At 37.1% G+C, this 17,753-nt stretch overlaps 1 protein-coding gene across 1 annotated transcript in view; it reads right to left on the bottom strand.

The window, feature by feature from the left end:
- Positions 1-17,753, bottom strand: part of HDAC6_1 (Histone deacetylase 6) — a 198,782-nt gene that overhangs the window by 102,988 nt on the left and 78,041 nt on the right. The window contains exons 2-4 of the mRNA XM_051212728.1: positions 16,252-16,424; positions 12,176-12,320; positions 4,107-4,977 (exon numbers count right to left, since the gene is read on the bottom strand). Coding sequence (XP_051068626.1) covers positions 4,774-4,977; positions 12,176-12,320; positions 16,252-16,364 — 462 coding nt within the window. The 5' untranslated portion in view covers positions 16,365-16,424 and the 3' untranslated portion in view covers positions 4,107-4,773. Of the gene's footprint in view, positions 4,978-12,175; positions 12,321-16,251; positions 16,425-17,753 lie in introns of the transcript that reaches the window.

Below are 17,753 nucleotides of genomic sequence, written 5' to 3'. Positions count from 1 at the left end.
TAGAAGGAAGAAATAGAGAAAATCCTACATAACTCTACTATAAATCGATATTATTATCATCATTAATTGAAACTTATTTAAAACTGTAAATATTATCCCCTTACGAATTGTAAATATCAACTATAAAAAGAGTGGAGACTAATTTCAAAAGTTTTTATAGGTTTCTTCCAGCTATTGAATAAACATTTAGACCCCGAATACCCTGGTACAGCCGAGGGTGGGGAGAGTTAGTTCTCCCTCTTCAAATTCTCTCACATGACCACTGTCAGCGATGTCCTATCCACTGTCTTCTCGAGTTATTACTGTGGTTTACAAAATCGAATATCAGGAGCTTTAACTAGGTCGGCGGACACGGTGAGTCCACCTAGGAGAATTGGGAAACCCTGATACCAAACATGAGCTCCAGGATCCTAAGGCAATAAATGGCGTATGAACCAACTATCGGTCACTAGTTACCATGGGACTGAATCACCTGATGTTGCTCCACTGCCTTGTGAATCAGATCTTCAGGTTAAAGGCTCCGAACATGACCCTTTAAGAAAACCACGTGCTTCGGTTTGGGCACCCGGGCAGTATCGCAGCCCACATACAAATCAAATGACATGTGTGGTGCATATGTATTCGGTGCCCCTTTGTACCAATATATATGTTTAAATAAATAGAATAAATGCCGATCGTGAATATCAATTACAAAAAGAGGGAAGACCAATTTCAAAAGTTTCTTCAAAGGTTTCTTCCAGCTATTGAATAAATGTTTAACTTTTCATTAGAAACTTTTATTAGTCGGAGTACCTAAATGGATAATATCATTGAAGTCTTATTATGTTCTTTACTGTAAGACTAATGAACATTCGGTGAGACTATAATTTATGGATGAGCTTTGAGCGACAGCAAACTCACTTTAAGTGTTTACCTACTTACTAGGATTAAATGAAGGTTATAAAACAATTTGAGGAGTAAGGATCATGATTCACAATTGATGATTAAGGTTAGGAATTAGTTTCACAGTATTTTAATATTATTATCAGGAAGTGACATCAGGCTAAAGTACCAAAACTCTATTTATCCAAATGGATGAATGATTTTCATGCCTAAATCTGTTTGATTCGTCAATAAATGATAGTCTCACTATGAATATTTTTCAAACAAACGTTCACACGCCAGACCGATAGGTCCTGGCTTCGAATCTCGTGAGGTGAGATCGTGGCTGTGCACTTCTGACGAGTCACATACTAAGAGAAAATAGCTGTCCAATCCTTCCAGATTTTCTATGATGGTCTAGCTTCAATTGACTCATGATCTCGACTATTGTCATTCTCATGTGCTCTTTTTTGGCACACATATTCATTATGAAATAGATTTAAAGCATCATTGTTGTAAGTGAACTTACATTCAATGTCAAATAGTATCATATGAGTGATTTATTGATTTTAGAACAATTTACATGTTTATTTAATAAACAAAAATCAATATGATATAGTCATGTCATGAGTAGATTGTAAATAATGAATGATGAATAGGATGTGTAACATGTAAAATAAGTTATGTTTAATAGTTGAATTCATGAGTCAATTGAAGTTAGATTACCATGGAAAACCTTGAAGTACTGGATGACTATTTCGTCGTACTATGAGACTTCTCAGCAGTGCACATCCATGATAATGCATCACGAGATTTGAAAATAGGACCTATCGATCTCGCATGCGCACACCTAACCTCTAGACCATTAAAATTGCCGGTATCCAACGGTGTTAATGTCTAACTTCGACTAATCCACGAAATTAAACCACATGTCCACCATTGTCTTCAGCGGGTTACTATCTCACAACAGACACAATTGAACTTCACTGGTTACTGATTCTCACTAGGACCTCAGGATGTAACATCTTGAAGGCAGTCACTAGTGAGCATATGATGATGACAATCAGAGAGGGGTGTTAATGGATATTATAGTAATTTATTAGCTGAATTCATGAGTCAGTTGAAGCTAACCCCCCATGGAAAACCTGGAAGCACTGGACGGTCGTTCCACAATAGGACAAAACGGCCATCTAGTGCTTCCAGGTTTTCCATGGAGGTCTAGCTTCAATTGACTCATGATTTCAATCATTACATTACTATAATATCCACAATACTGTTAGAAAATTTTTCGTGCGAATTTTCATGAAAAAATAATTGTGTTTTGTTATTTGAAATAGTTTCATGAACTGATCTGAAAACTCCGGGATTCAATGGTGTACGTGATGATGAATTCATGCTTTTGATAAGTATTGATATAAGATCAAAGAGTTATTTAGCTTTATCTAATTTCCAATCTCTCTACAATTTGTGTCATTTCAAATTGAAGGGTTAATAACCTATAGACCCATGAAACTTCCTTATATTGCTTACTTTCAACAGTCTTGCAGAGTAACATACAAAAGAAAGAGTACAATACCAAGGGACATTTAAATTTTAAGTGGACATTCAAAAACATTCCCGTTATATAAGTTGTGTAAGATATATATGTGTGTTGATTGTATGTGACAGAAGTGTGAATTGATGAGTTTGTGTGCGAGGTGTTCGTCCGCATCTTCTGGAAAACCAGTACCCTGCCTAACCACTACATCACACTCCACTATTGCCCATCCGTTATGTCACATCATAACGATCGTCCATAAAACGTCCTGTGCCTTCATCTACTAGACCGAGTCCGGTTCAATACCCTTGAGGTGGTCAGACGAACACACAGTCAGTCAGTAACAACGTGGAACTTCGTACGTACGTGCATCAGTCCAAGTTGCCGTACCACATTACCACAGAGATGCAGTTGTCGATTCAAATCCCGTAGTGGTAAAGGTAGTAAGAGTATAAGCAGTCATCGGAAATATTAGGGTTTGAACGTATTATTCAAGGAGTATAATCCAGTGAAATAAATTTGGAAAGAGAAAAGAATAAAGGAACACGAAGAACTCAGAATATTAGAATTTGGGAGAACACAAACAGTGTATGCACCTGCGGACACTATTACAAACGATTTTGAGTCATGTCATTCAAGGTCTCTAACCATCGGTTGCTATCATCTCGCGGTCCCCAACCAGGTAGTCTACACCTACCGATATGACTCAGTCTACTTGTCAGTGACTTCATGGACTTGTGCCATGTTTTGGTCTGGCCGCCTCTAGCTTTCTTCCAATCTACTCCTATACAACAAAACATCGCACATCGAGGCAGTCCGTGGTTGGACATACGTAACACGTGTCCCAGACATCTCAGCCGATGTAGTCTCACCACTTCATCAATTGATTTGCCATCCTCACCTAGTACTTGTTTTTTAACAACTGCATTACTTACTCGATGGTCCCAGGATATACGAGCAATGTTTCGAAGACACCTATGATCGAAAACTAGTAACCTACGAATATCCTCTACTCTTACCGGCCATGATTCACTGCCATAAATTAGGACGGAGCGAACTGTTGCGCAGTAAACACGTCCTTCAGTTGATAGACGGATATCTCGCCTACGCCATAAATGACGCAAGTTGGCAAAAGCTAGTCGAGCCTTCTGTATCCGTTCTGAGATTTCGTCACACACCAGACCACAAGGGCTGATGAGACTTCCAAGATAAGTGAAGCGGTCGACACACTCAACTACTTCACCCCCTATCATTAGTTTGGTTGTCGATTCAACCCAATCGGGAAGCAACACTTTGCATTTCGAGGGGGAGGACCGCATCCCGAAAATGCTTGCATTGTTGCTTAGAGTGGTCAGAAGACTCTGCATTTTGCCAGCGTCTTCACCAAATAGAACTATGCCATCGGCATATTCTAAGTCAACTAGTGAATCTCTCGGTAGAATTTCGACCCGTGGAAAGTCAGATGAGGAAAGTGTTACCTCTAAAGGCACGTCAACGAGTGGTCCATTGAATATCTCAATGAGTGTGTGAGTGAGTGAGTTAATGCATCAATGAATGCGTGATAGCCCGAAGGAGTGAATGATTGATTAAGAGTGCGACACACCACTGATTGACTCGGTGTTCGCTTGTAAAACACTGAGACTGTGTACAACAGTGATGCTGAACTGATTCTGACAATGAATACTTGTTTGTGCCTGTGTCTATGATGGTCAGTGTGGATTGTTCTGACGATGATCGTTCGCATGAGTGTAGTCGTTGAAGAGAGATTGGTGTGGGACAGATGGTTGTAGTGTAGTATGAGTGGAGTTGTTTCTGTATGGAGTAGATGTGATTCAGTATGTGGCATAGTTGTGTATGATGGTTTTGAGTGTGTGAGTGTATATATATATATATATATATGTGTGTGCTTGTGTGTTTGTGTGTTCGTGGATTGATGAATGATTGAATCGAATTTGGATTGTGTTGATGGTGGACACAGTTGTGTTGGTTGTTCATGTTGAGTGATGTGTGTACCGACATGATGATTTGTAACGTGGTGTGAATGAACGGTGTACATGTGGATGTATAGAGTGAATGTGTATGTTTGAGTGATTAGGGAGATGTGTATGACGAAGTGTAGTTTGGATTAGTGTGTGTGATGCAGCACAGACGAGGTTGATTGTGTCCTCGGTAGACTGAGGTGAGGCGTGTGTTTGTGTAGGTCAGTGTGGAGTGATGATCGATCTGGTTGGTTGAGTTATATATATAAATTTGTGCATAATATTCGGTCACCTAACATACTTCTCCGTCCACCATTGAGTTCATGCTCAGGTAGACATTTCGGGGGTAGGTGTGTGGCAAGTCATGTATCAGTATTAGAATTCGGACAACAGCATTCATAGCAGAACACAATTCAAAAGATCATAATGTAAAATGTCTAATAGTCTTAAGCTCAAACATACCCGATTAAAGAATACTCCGTCATATTCTCCGGATAATGAATATAATTCACGATTGGACATATGACATGATTGTTTGATTTTCTCTATATACCATTTATCATGTACAAGAGTTAAATCATCTTCATTGATAGGAATAGCCTATTAAAAAGAAAGATTATATAGTAGGAGATTATAGATTAGATATAAATCATAAGTAAATAGTTGCAGAGATAACACACAATTGAACTCAACACATTCAAAGTTTATTGATCAACTTGATGAACTGATATAAATAGATTCAAGTACAAAAGGTTCACATTGTATTCCTTCAGCCGACGGACTACATAACCTGAGGATTACTGAATTCTTAAAATGATTATTATCTCACTATTAAGTTGTGTAAACTCTACTGGTTACAACTTCTTGATAAAAAAACATATTTGCATATAGTTTGTAATTGCAAGGAAATATCATTGCCAATTCATGAATGATCCAAATGGATACCAATATTGATCAATTGAAGACTTAATGTCATATCTAGAGCTTCGTTTCTTATTATACCGCGTAGGTACAGACTACCTGGTTGGGGACCGCGAGATGATAACAACCGATGGCTAGAGATCCTGAATGACATGGCTCAAAATCGTTTACAATGGCGCAGGTGCATCTTAGAGCTTCCTCGAGTTCACCTGTGGACCATCCTCACACTGAATTATCAACTTCGTGTAAATACAAACCTTAACAAATGATTAAATACATTTTAATTAAGCTATCGACTATCTATTTCCAGAATAGCTCGACATTGAAAACGATAGGCTCTGGAATTTAGATCATTATGTGAACATCAACACTAAGATATAGGTGTAAATCCATCCAATGAGTTATAAATAGGTCGAAACACGAGTTCTGAATTCCATTGTTAGCTACATACTAAAGTTACCTAAAAATGTAAAAATTGAATTCATGATTCAATTGAATCTAGACTACCATGAAAAACCTGGAAGCACTAGACGGCCGTTTCGTCCTAGTATGGGAATCCTCAGAAGTGCGCATCCACGATCCCACCTCGCGAGATTCGAACCCAGAATCTATCGGTCTCGACCAGGATGCGAATATGACAACAGGGACTGATCAAAGCTCAGTTTTAACTATCGACAGCAGAATAATACAAACACTAACAAATATACGTTCAGGCATTTTTGTGATTGTGTAATTCTGTGAAAGATATGAACAACAATTCCAGGACATCATTTCAACTGTGAAATCTAAGCACAGCAAATAGTTCTCATGGATATTAATTAATCTTAAAAAAGTAGGCAGGAAACCTTGGACTTAGGTTTTGTGCTGGTGAAAATTAGCTTCAAGTCAATCAAATCATCACTATTAATCTATAATGACGATTTAGTTGACTATTTGGTTAAGGGATTGGAATTCTGACCAAGTTGCTGGTCTGAACTTCTGAGGATTATCATATTGAGATGAAACAATTGTCTCACACAAATCCTACCTTAAACAGTTCCTCACAGTTGATACCAAAATGACCGAATTAACTAAGGTAGTTGAACAGATAAGTTACTAACATGATCGATCCAATTGAGTATAGGAATGTGTATTAATGAATTAAAACTCTCATTTGATTGTCCTATATTCAATCAAAAGCGTATCACTTATTGGAATCAATCAGGATTTTTTTAAAGAAAGAAACGAAGTTCCCAATATAACATATAATCTTTCATTTCTGCTTATATTTTAACATAATCCCTATAAGTAGTTGTTATTGAGGATAAATAATCTGAAGACAATGGTGGACGTGTGGATCAATTTCGTGGATTAGTTGAAGTTATACATTAACATCATTGGATACCGGATCAATGGTCTAAAGGTTAAACGTTTGCACGTGAGACCGATAAATCCTGAGTTCAAATCCCACGGGTTAGGATCATGAATGCATATTGCTGAAGAGTCCTACAGTAGAACGAAACGGCCGTCCAATATTTTCAGGTTTTTCATGATGATCTAGCTTTAATTAACTCATGAACTCAACTATTGAAACTACTACTATAATATCCATACACAAAAAACCCTTTCTGATAAAAAAAAAGAAGAAGGACAGTTGGCAACAATTCTTAAAACATTTTTGGCATTCATTTCATTCAATCCACCCTTTTTTGTTTTTTCATTCTAACTAACTTTCATTTTTATTCATTTTGATGTTTTCATATGAAGTGATATGGTTTAATCGATTAGTGTTTGTAATCATGAATGTAGATATATGACTGATTATAATTTTGATAAGTCCTGTCGATTGAACGCTATATTTAGTTTCCTAAGCTATTTCCCGTAACCCGCAGTCTAGAACTACACAGCGACTTGAACACCAGAGAGAAGACACAAGTATGAGAGAAAATACTTTATCCCAAGGTTTATTCTTGTACAGAAAATCAAGGGGATTTATAGATGTTGGCGTCTGTTAAATCAACATCATATTTCAGCCAATCCGTTAACGACATATTATTCTACCGACCAATAGTAGCACGCCACGTAGAACTCCAGAACGTTCCATCATACTCTGATTGGCTAGGTCCCTTCGGCTCCTTTTGGGCCTCTGGAGGCTCCGTTGAAGTTCTCCGGAAGCCGACTCAACAAATTTATGTTAAATCTTATATAGAATTGATAGGGAAACTATGTTCGTTACAAGTTGATGATTGGATTATAAAGATTAGTTGCATTACTTTATTGATTTATGATGATTATTGTAGATTCTGACTTTTATATGGTCACTTAATAAAATCAATATCAGAAGGGGTTTTATTGATATTATAATAATTTCAATGGTTGAGATCACGAATCAGTTGAAGCTAGACTAATATAGAAACACAATTGATTGATCATTGGGTGGTGACCAATGTTATGTGTGTCAAGTTTTTATTAGTGCAGATCGAATGCTATCGACCATGATACAATATGGTCACCAGTCTAGGTGACTCGACACTGCGTGCACTATTGTGAGATTAAATGGACCACTATGGGAAACTTGGATGCGCTGGATAGCCGTTCCGTCCTATCGTGGGACTCCTCAGCAGTGCGCATCCATGACCCCTCACACGGATCTCAGTCGCAAGGCTTTCGGTCATTCGCGAACGCTTGACCTCCGAACCACTGAGTCGGCATCCAATGCTGTTAATGTTCAACTTTAACTAGTTCCGAGAGGTAATTCTCAGAGTTCCAGTGAGAAACTATGACCAGTAGAGTTCAACCGTGTTGGATGTGAGGCAGTTACCCACCTAAGACAATGGAAGATGGTAGCGTAACATCGTGGAATGGTTGAAGCTAGACATTAACACCGTTGAATACTGGCTTAGTTGTTGAGAGGTTAAGCCTCACGAGAGATCGAAGGTCCTGGTCTCAAATTTCGCTTGGGGAATCGTGGTTGCTTACTGAAGAGGAGTCCCATACTAGAAATAAACGGCCTTCTCATGCTTCTAGGTTTTCAATGGTGGTCTTACACTGATTGGTTCATGATTTCAATAACCTGAAATTGTTCTGTTACTTATTTTCAACCTAATTAACATGGAAATTATATTCTAAATTAAATTTTAGTGAGAAAAATAAACCAAAATAGAGTTGTTTATTTCTTAAATGTAGACATACAAAAATACATCCGGTCAAATGTACCAAATGAAAGTTCACCAATTTGTATGTAAATAAAGCAATTTATTGATTTACTGACAACATTATTTACAAATGCTACTAATGAACATGATGGTTCACTACGTCTAATAATCATTTTGTACTAGGTTATTGAAATGAAAGTTAAAAGAAGCCAAACCAGAACGTGGCATCAGTCTATAAGGTTACTAACTTCTAGTCTGAGCCATGTTGGTTGATGTGGACTACTTGGTTGAGGTCCGCGTGACCATCGTAACTAATGGTTGTAGATTCTGTGTGACATGGCTTAGAATCGATCACAATGGCATCGGTATATACACTCTTTGTTTTCCTTTAAACTAAGAGATTAGAATCGATTCATATCTTTCTTTCTACGAATTAATTCTTTCTTCCTGTATCATATGCTTATATGCAATCTTTCTTTTATATATTACTCAATCGAGGTAACACTAATTCAGGTTTGTGTTGATGATGTCGTTCAGAAAAAAACGATGAAAGCTCCACGACCAAACATCTCTTGCGGAAAATCGATAAGTCATGGGTTCGAATCTCGCGAGGTTGGATCATGGATTCGTACTGCTGAGGAGTTTCACAATAGAACGAAACGATTGTCCAATGCTTTCAGGTTTTCCACGATGGTCTAGATTAAATTAACTCATGATCTCAAACTATTAAAAAAACTACTATAATACTCACAAAACCCCTTCTGATACTAATAAACTATCATTTGAAATTGATGTAATATGACACAGTTTAAAGATTACATCACATTCTTTACTCTTGAATACTTTATTAGTCGGTATCGATTGAAGTTTTAATGAAATCTGTCATAAATTTATGAATTGAATATAGTTTAGATAAATATCTCTTAATGATGAATAATGAATAATGATTCTTTCATTAAAATGGTATTTCAAATGATACTATGATAGCTTTAAATGAAGTAATTATTATGTAACTAAACTGATGTCAATTTTAAGCAAAGATGGATAGTGGCTAGCAGTGGAATTCAGGACAAAGTGCGTTTCATCCTATTTGGGACTAGTCAGTTGGATGTGCCCGCATCCCAGAGTTGATGTTCACGTCGAGAATAGAAACCAGTACCATTTCGCTTCAAACGTCATGAGAAGATACAAGTAAAACAAAACCAAGTGAATTTAAACTGATGTCAGTTTGGTAATCTCTATAAAATGAGTCCATTCATTATCATAAATTTTAATGAGTTTCTTATACAGTCTAGTTTAATAATTCTTTAATGCCATGAATACTCACCACTATGGATTGGACTTAGGAATTCCGAAATATTACGATAAGCTACAGTCGATCATAGCAAAGTGCTCAGGAAAAGATCTGACCATCATAATGGGAGACTTAACGCCAAAGTCGGAATGGACAATACTCGGTATGAATATATCATGGGACGATATGGACTGACTGGGAGAAAGGAACGAGAATAGTGACACATTTGCAAATTTATATGCATTCAACAAAATGGTTATAGGTGGCACAATATTCCCCCACAAAGCCACATAGGTCTCACAGAATCACACTACAAAGAACCAGATCGATCATATTTGCACCATTAAAGAACTCAGAAGGTCAATGGAAGATGTGAGAATCAAGAGAGTTGGTGACATAGCTTCAGATCACCACTTGGTTGTGGCCAAGATGAAAACAAAGCTAAAGAAGCGTTGGACAACTGGGGAAACAGCATTACAAAGGTTCAATACAGCCTTCCTTAGGGATACTGACAAACTCAAACAATTCAAGATAGCTCTCAACAACAAGTTCCAAGCCCTACAAGATCTACACAAAGAAGGAGAAACTTCTATGAAGGACAATTGGAAAGGGATCAAAGAAGCACTAACTTCAAAATGTCAAGAGGTTCTGGACCCCAAGAAGCGTCATCATAAGGAATGGATCTCTATCAAAACCATAAGCAAGATTCAAGAAAGGAAGAACAAGAAGATAGCAATTAACAACAGCCGAACAAGAACGGGGAAAGTCAAGGTGCAAGCTGAATACACAGAAGCAAACAACCGAGTGAAAATGAGCATTAGAGCTGAAAACCAGAAATATATGAATGACTTATCAATAACCGAGGAAAAGGCTGCAACAGAAGGAAATACGAAATAACTATATGATACAACGAAGAAACTTGAAGGGAAATATAGTAAACCAGAGAGGCCAGTCAAAGACAAAGAATACAAGCCAATCACTGAGATTTAAGAGCAGAAGAACAGATGAGTAGAACACCTTGAGGAACTCTTGAATAGACCAGCTCCAATTAATCCACAGGACATCGAAGCGACACACACAGACCTTCTAATAGATGTCACTTCAGGATGGCCATTAGACAAACTAACAGTGGAAAAGCTGAAGGATCTGGCAATATACCAGCTGAAGCACTGAAGTCACACATAGAAGCAACTGTAAACATGATCCACATTCTTTTCAAAAAGATTTGAGAGGAGGAACAAGTGTCACCGACGGACTGGTACCAAGGATATGTCATCAAGATATCAAAGAAAGGCGATCTCAGCAAATGTGAGAACTATAGAGCAATCACACCATTGTCGGTATCAAGAAAAGTTTTGATGAGAGAACATTATAAAAACTTCTTCGACATTATGGTGTGTCTGAGAAAATTGTCAGCACCGTATGAAACTCTTAAGACAGATTATACTGAGTTGTCTATGGAGGACAGTGTGTGATTAGTAGAGTTTAAGAAAGAAACACTAGTTGAATGGCTATTTAAAATGATAGTATAAAACTATATGAAGATTGGAAATTGAAGTCAAAAAGGCGATGCATTATTTAATTTAAACATATTACTGGAATTAATTTGAGTGGACTGTAATAGAGCTAAGCTTGCTTGCTTGTTAATAGTTTAGAATGACTTCGTAGTGCTAACATCATGTCGACTATCAATGGACTGAAAAATAATCCTGTTGAAGGTAACTCGCAACTCAAGCAGCTAAGTAGTGACCTTTTAGACTACGAAGATGACTCATACGGGTTCGAATTCAATAGGCAATACCGGTTCCTCCGAGACGGCAAATAGGACTTCCGGATGATTATTGACCGTTTCCTATCGAACACCTTCAAACACATCACCTATGACCTCACTTTCTTCATGTCTTATGGTCTATCTATTTTGGCTGTTGAGATTACTGAACTCATAGAGTTATTTAGATACTTTTGAGAAATTCACACTCACTTATCCCGTAAATCATCATTCTTGTATGTTACTCCCTTATATCTGACTTTTGTTTACTTCAGATTTGAGTCATATTTTTGAGAATACAACACCAATTTCGGGTTGTATAAATCGATGAAATGATAAATTCACTTGGTATTGTTTACTTAAATCTTCTCATTGATGTTTAGAACTGAAAGCGATCAATACCAAGTGAATTTAAACTACCACCCATTGCACAATCAAGTGGCTATCAGGACTCAGTAGCTAAGTGAATAACACGATGGTTTTTGTAGTGAAGGGTAATAGGTTCGAGTTCAAGAGTGAAAATTAACGAGTTTGAGATGCAGGTACATCCAGCTGACGAGTCCTAAATAGGACGAAACGCGAGTCCTGGATTCCACTGCTAGTCACTATCCATCTTTGCTTACGATGAAATGATAATTTATATAAAACTGTTCATATTAACTTGTAAAACACTCAACTTACCGGTACTCGTATACATCGTGAAACTAAATTTTCTTCTACACAACGATGAAATGCTTGTTGAATACGACGTGGACTTTCTTGTTCTTCAATAAACCACTCATGTTTATGCTTAAGCATACGTTCATCATAAACTAGACCCGTTGATCTACACAAGAAAAGGATCGATGAACTATTTATAGCTTAAACAGATATCAATGAATAAGAACTTTGAAAATTCTAAAGAACATTGATAATTCTTAGTATCTTGTAATTCATTCAACGCAACTATACGGATATAGAGGATCCATTTAGGGAAGTTAATAAACCCTGATTCCAAACCAATGGTGCACAAGGGCTCCAGGATCCTGAGGAAATAAATCACCTATGAACCTATTGTTGGTCACCGGCTACTGTGGGACTGAATCTCCTGACGTTGCTCCGCTGCCTTATGGATTAAACCTTTAGGTAGAAGGCTCCGAGTGTGCCCCTCCTTAGGGAAACCACTTGTTTCACTCTGGGTACTCAGGCAGTATCACAACCTACACACAAATCGAATGATTTATGTGGCACATATGTATTCGATGCCCCTTGATACCAATATCTATGTGTTCAAATAAATAAATAACGCAACTACGGATTAATATCAATGATGTGGCTATTGGCAGTGTTCTCTATCTCTGATAACTGTGTTATATCCAGGACTTTAGGCTGTCTGCCAGTTCATTTGGTGGAAGGGTATTGGATATTGACGAGCAGTTTCTTCAAAAATTTGATTTCAAGAGTCTGGAGTTGTTTGTAGCTGTCGTCTGAGAACATGTACAATGTAGCACAACAAAACATTCCAAAAGAGAAACACAAAAATTACGAGATTTAGGGCTTGAAATGATGTGTTTAACAAAAACCAAACTGTAATGTGGAGTAGCTACCTACTAAATGGACTTAATGATGGTCGTAAGTGACGGATACCACACACTTAGTAAGCATTAAAAGTGTGACGGATAACATCAGCCTGCCCATAGGTAGTGAAAACCGCTAAAATATCTGGAATACAGTTAACCAAAAGGACTGTTCAATATGCAATAACAACTTAATAGAATTATTGGAATGACTACTGTGGGTGAACTGAAGACTTACATACGAAACTGATCCTTAAACTGCAACTGAATAGATCTTAGTGGACTGGTCTATTGTATAACTGACTGAATATGTGAGTGAGACAATCTATACTATAATTAATCCTGTAAAGTGTTCAACTGAGATTTAACAATTTGCTTATCATGAAGATTATAAATTGATTAACGTAACTTCAATTTCCCTCTCGTAACTAAGTTTCCTTTTTTACTGAAGAATAATGAAGCACATATTTCTAAGGAACCGATCAAAATACTCCTCATTTAGTAATACTAGATTACCAATACAATAGTGTAGGTTGTAGTTAGACAAAAACCTGACTTACAACCGGTTACTAGCTCAAATCCTCTATTGATCAGTCCGTATGGTTCACGTTTATTGGGCACTTTTTATGCCCAACTTTTTAATTTTCTTATCGAATCGTTAGTAAAGGGTTGTGCAGATTGTTGAGTTTCATTCAAATCACGAACTTATCTTAGTTAGATCATCCTTCAAAACCTGGAAAAATCGGACGGCTGTTTCGTCACAGTGTGGGATTATTCAGCGATGAGCATTTATAACCACACACTCAAGGATCAAACCCAGGACCTGCGGTCTCACGTAAAGAATTTGCACCAGAACTCTATTTACACAAGAAACTTGAACATTAAGGATGCACTCGACTACTGTAAGACTATTCGTCCAAGTTTAGGATGTTTCATTCTTTATAAAACATTTTTGACAAATCAAGTTGTCTAGTTGACTAATCTAGTTTACTTTCGTCCTCCAATCCACTCAGTTATTTTCTAAATTTATTTACTAACCCTGTAAGTAGACTTGAGAGAATATTATTGAAGGACACTTATCAAAGTCACCATCCTTTAGACCAGCTTTCCATTTGAAACTTTACAAAAATAGGTTTATATTATCTTTACTTGTAAAGTGAGAATAAACTTAATTTATCTTCGTATAAACCAAAGTTAGACATTAACACCGTTGAATGCCAGCTCAGTGGTCTAAAGGTTAAGCGTTCGTGCGCAAGACTGTTGGGTCCTGGGTTCGGATCTCGTGGGGAGGCGGGATCATGGATGCGCACTACTGAGGAGTCCTATGTTAGGACGAGACGGCCGTCCAGTGCTCCCAAGTTTTCCATGGTAGTCTAGCTTCAATTGACCCATGAATTCAATTATTAAACAACAAAACAGATGTAGATTGGGCACAGGATCTTATTCGAATTCCAGTTATAAACAATATTGAGTTATTTTTCTAATCCTAACTTATTCAGTTTACAATACGATCTATTTACCAATGTAATATATGTCAGTATAATCAAACAGCATTTCATTGAATAAGGCAAATGTAAATTCTGCTTTAATTAATCAAAAGTGATTGATTAAGTAGACCTATATGATATAAAAAGCTGCTATTGTAGCTTGAATTACTGGCAATGATAACGTCATGAACAAATGTTATATAGTGGAATATTCTTACACTGTTAGCCCCCAAATGCCCTGGTACGGCCGAGAGTGAAGAGAACCAGCTCTCCCTCTTCAAATGCTTTCTTATGGCCAAATGCATACAAGCACTGACAGGGAAGTTCTACTCATTGCCTTTCGTGGCGGGGGTGTTGTTTACGAAATTCAGGGGAAGAAAAGCGAATGTCCGTCAGGCGCTTTAACCGGGTTGGTGGACACAGAGAGTCCATCTGAGGGAGTTGGAAAACACTGATTCCACATCAATGGTGCATGTGGGTTCCAGTATCCTGAAGGAACAAATGACGTATGAACCAACCGTTGGTCATGGGCTATCATGGGACTGCATCTTTCCACGTTGCTCCACTGCTTTATGGATTAGACCTTCAGGTCGAAGGCTCTGGGTGTGACTCCCTAAGGAAACCGCCTGATTCGGTCTGAACACTCGGGCAGTATCCTAGTCCTCACACAAATCGAATGATTAATGTGGTGTATATCTATTTGGTGCCTCCTTGAACTAATGTTTATGTGTTTAAATAAATAACTTTCTAATTTTCTCTTCCTCATTCATTCATTACATTTATCTAGTATCTACTTAAAGTGTACACATATACCTCATAAGCTCTGTCAGGATAAGATAAGTAGATATGTGAACTTAAGAATTCACTATGGGATCATAGTGATACTACATACATCGATATAATAAATTATGTTCCATCTAGGTGAATACAGTTTTGTAATCAACAAATGAAATACTAAAGTATTCGAGTTTATCCAACGAAAAACAAAATGGGAAGAAAAATTTATGTTTCTAAATAGACAGAAAGTTGTTAAATGGCTATTGATCATTTCCATATCGATCGTTTTTGACTCGAATCAGACTAGCAACTTATAAAGCTTAGAGTATAATGTACATTTGTTATTCTGATTGGTTCATTTATCGCTCATCATATTTAACTTTTCAGTGATCAATGGACCGTTGATCGATTAACTTTAAATGAACAGCTTGCCAAGAATTGTCAATTTTCAGTTTGTCGAATGGATCAATTATACATCGTTCACGCTTCATCTGACTGAATTGTATGGTCTATGAAATCCTAATTCATGCGTAGATCCAGAGATAAAACTAGGATTTATCAAAAATCAAGCTACACAACAATGTCATATAATATTAGAAGGGGTTTTTGTGGATTTTATAGTGATTTTAATAGTTGAGATTATGAATCAATTGAAACTAGACCACTATGGAAAACCTGGCAAACTGTTGGATGCTGGTAAGTTCAGTGGTCTAGAGGTTAAGCGCTTACACACGAGACCGATAGATTCTGGATTCAAATCTCAAGAGGCGGTATCATGGATGCATACTGCTGAAGAGTCCCATACTAGGACGAAACGGCCGTCAAGTGCTCCAAGTTTTTTCATGGTGGTCTAGCTACAATTGATTCATGATCTCAACGATTAAAATGTCATATAACATAATACACGATAAAAGCAACATTGCAAAATATAACTTACTGTGAATTTTGTGATATTACGCTAGTAGATGGAGGCGAAACTTGTCGATGTCCACTTTGTTTAAGTACTGTCCGAGTAGTTTTCAATCTTGATTTGATTGGTTGCTTTTTCATAACATTAAAATTCTTGTTTTGTACTCGATGACAGCAGATACGTGATTTATCCCTCGGTGCCTAATAGGGTAAATATTATCAATATATAAATATATCATTAAGGAGATAGTACATCTTTTCATGTAGATGTTATCAACAGACTGTATAGTGATCAATTACAAATCATCAAACCTTCACAACAGACAGAAGAGTGAGATAATTACAACTGATTTAATAAGTAGACAATGGGGATTATAAGCCAGTTGTGTAGCTACCTAAAGCTTATCTTCTGTGGTATTAACGGCCCTAAGTAGTTCTGTGTGAAATACCCAACAACTGAAAGAATTTGTCTGCATTATTTATTATGGAAAGAACGATTTCTCATTTTCACTATCTAGTAAAGGCGATAAAAAGTTTGGAGGCAAAGTATTTAGTGTTTATATAGGACATGGATTTTCGGGTGAGACTATAATTTATGGACGACTTTTGAGAGAAGCTAAAGTAACCTTGAGAGTCTCCACCTAATAACTAGGACCAAATGAGGGTTATGAAACATTGTGCGGGATTAGAATAATGATTTTCATGAATTGACGTCAGCTGTAATGCCAAAACTCAATTTATCCAAATGGATGAGTGAATATCGCGCCAAAATCCGAAATCTGTTATCTTATACTTGATTGGTTCGTTCATAAATGATAGTCTCGCCGATTTTCATCTAAAAAATACAGGCTGACACAACTATCTGTTGAGGTCCGCTTTTCAGTAAGGTACTTGATACATATTAATTTATGCCAATCATTTTAGAAAGTTCCTCAACTCAACAATCTTTCAAAACTTCGGTCCACTAAAAGTCTTTGTTTACATTAATGGGGTGTTATAAATTATATATAACAGTCAATATTATCAGAGAATAAGTTTCTAGGTCAATATCATTAGTAAATAATATGTACCTAGGCTAGTTACGTGTAGTTCGAGAAAGAGAGAGAGGACTAAACAGTTGACTTCTAATCTGTGGTCTATGGGTTACAAATACTACCCTATCTCTGATGTTTACAAAGTCACTTATAGTCAGTCAGTCAGTCGGTCAGTCAGCCACAACGTAGGACCAGTCACATATATGCATCGGTCCAAGTTGCCACACCATGTGAACAACAAGATGAACACTGGATTCATAAAAGTAGTTAATTCAGAGGTGGTAATATATAAAAGAAAGATTGCAAAAAGGATATAGTACAGGAAGAAAGAATTAGTTCGTAGAAAGAAAGTTATGAAGCGATTTTAGTCTCTTAGTTTAAGGGAAGACAGGGAGTGTATACACGCGGACCCCGACCAAATAGTTTGTATTTAACAACATGGCTCAGACTAGAAGTTAGTGACTTCAAGCACTGATGCCATGTTTTGGTTTGGCCG

This window comes from Schistosoma haematobium, chromosome 3, assembly GCF_000699445.3.
Source record: "Schistosoma haematobium chromosome 3, whole genome shotgun sequence".
NCBI classification, from domain to species: Eukaryota; Metazoa; Platyhelminthes; class Trematoda; order Strigeidida; family Schistosomatidae; genus Schistosoma; species Schistosoma haematobium.
This window is presented reverse-complemented; position numbering and strand designations above follow the sequence as displayed.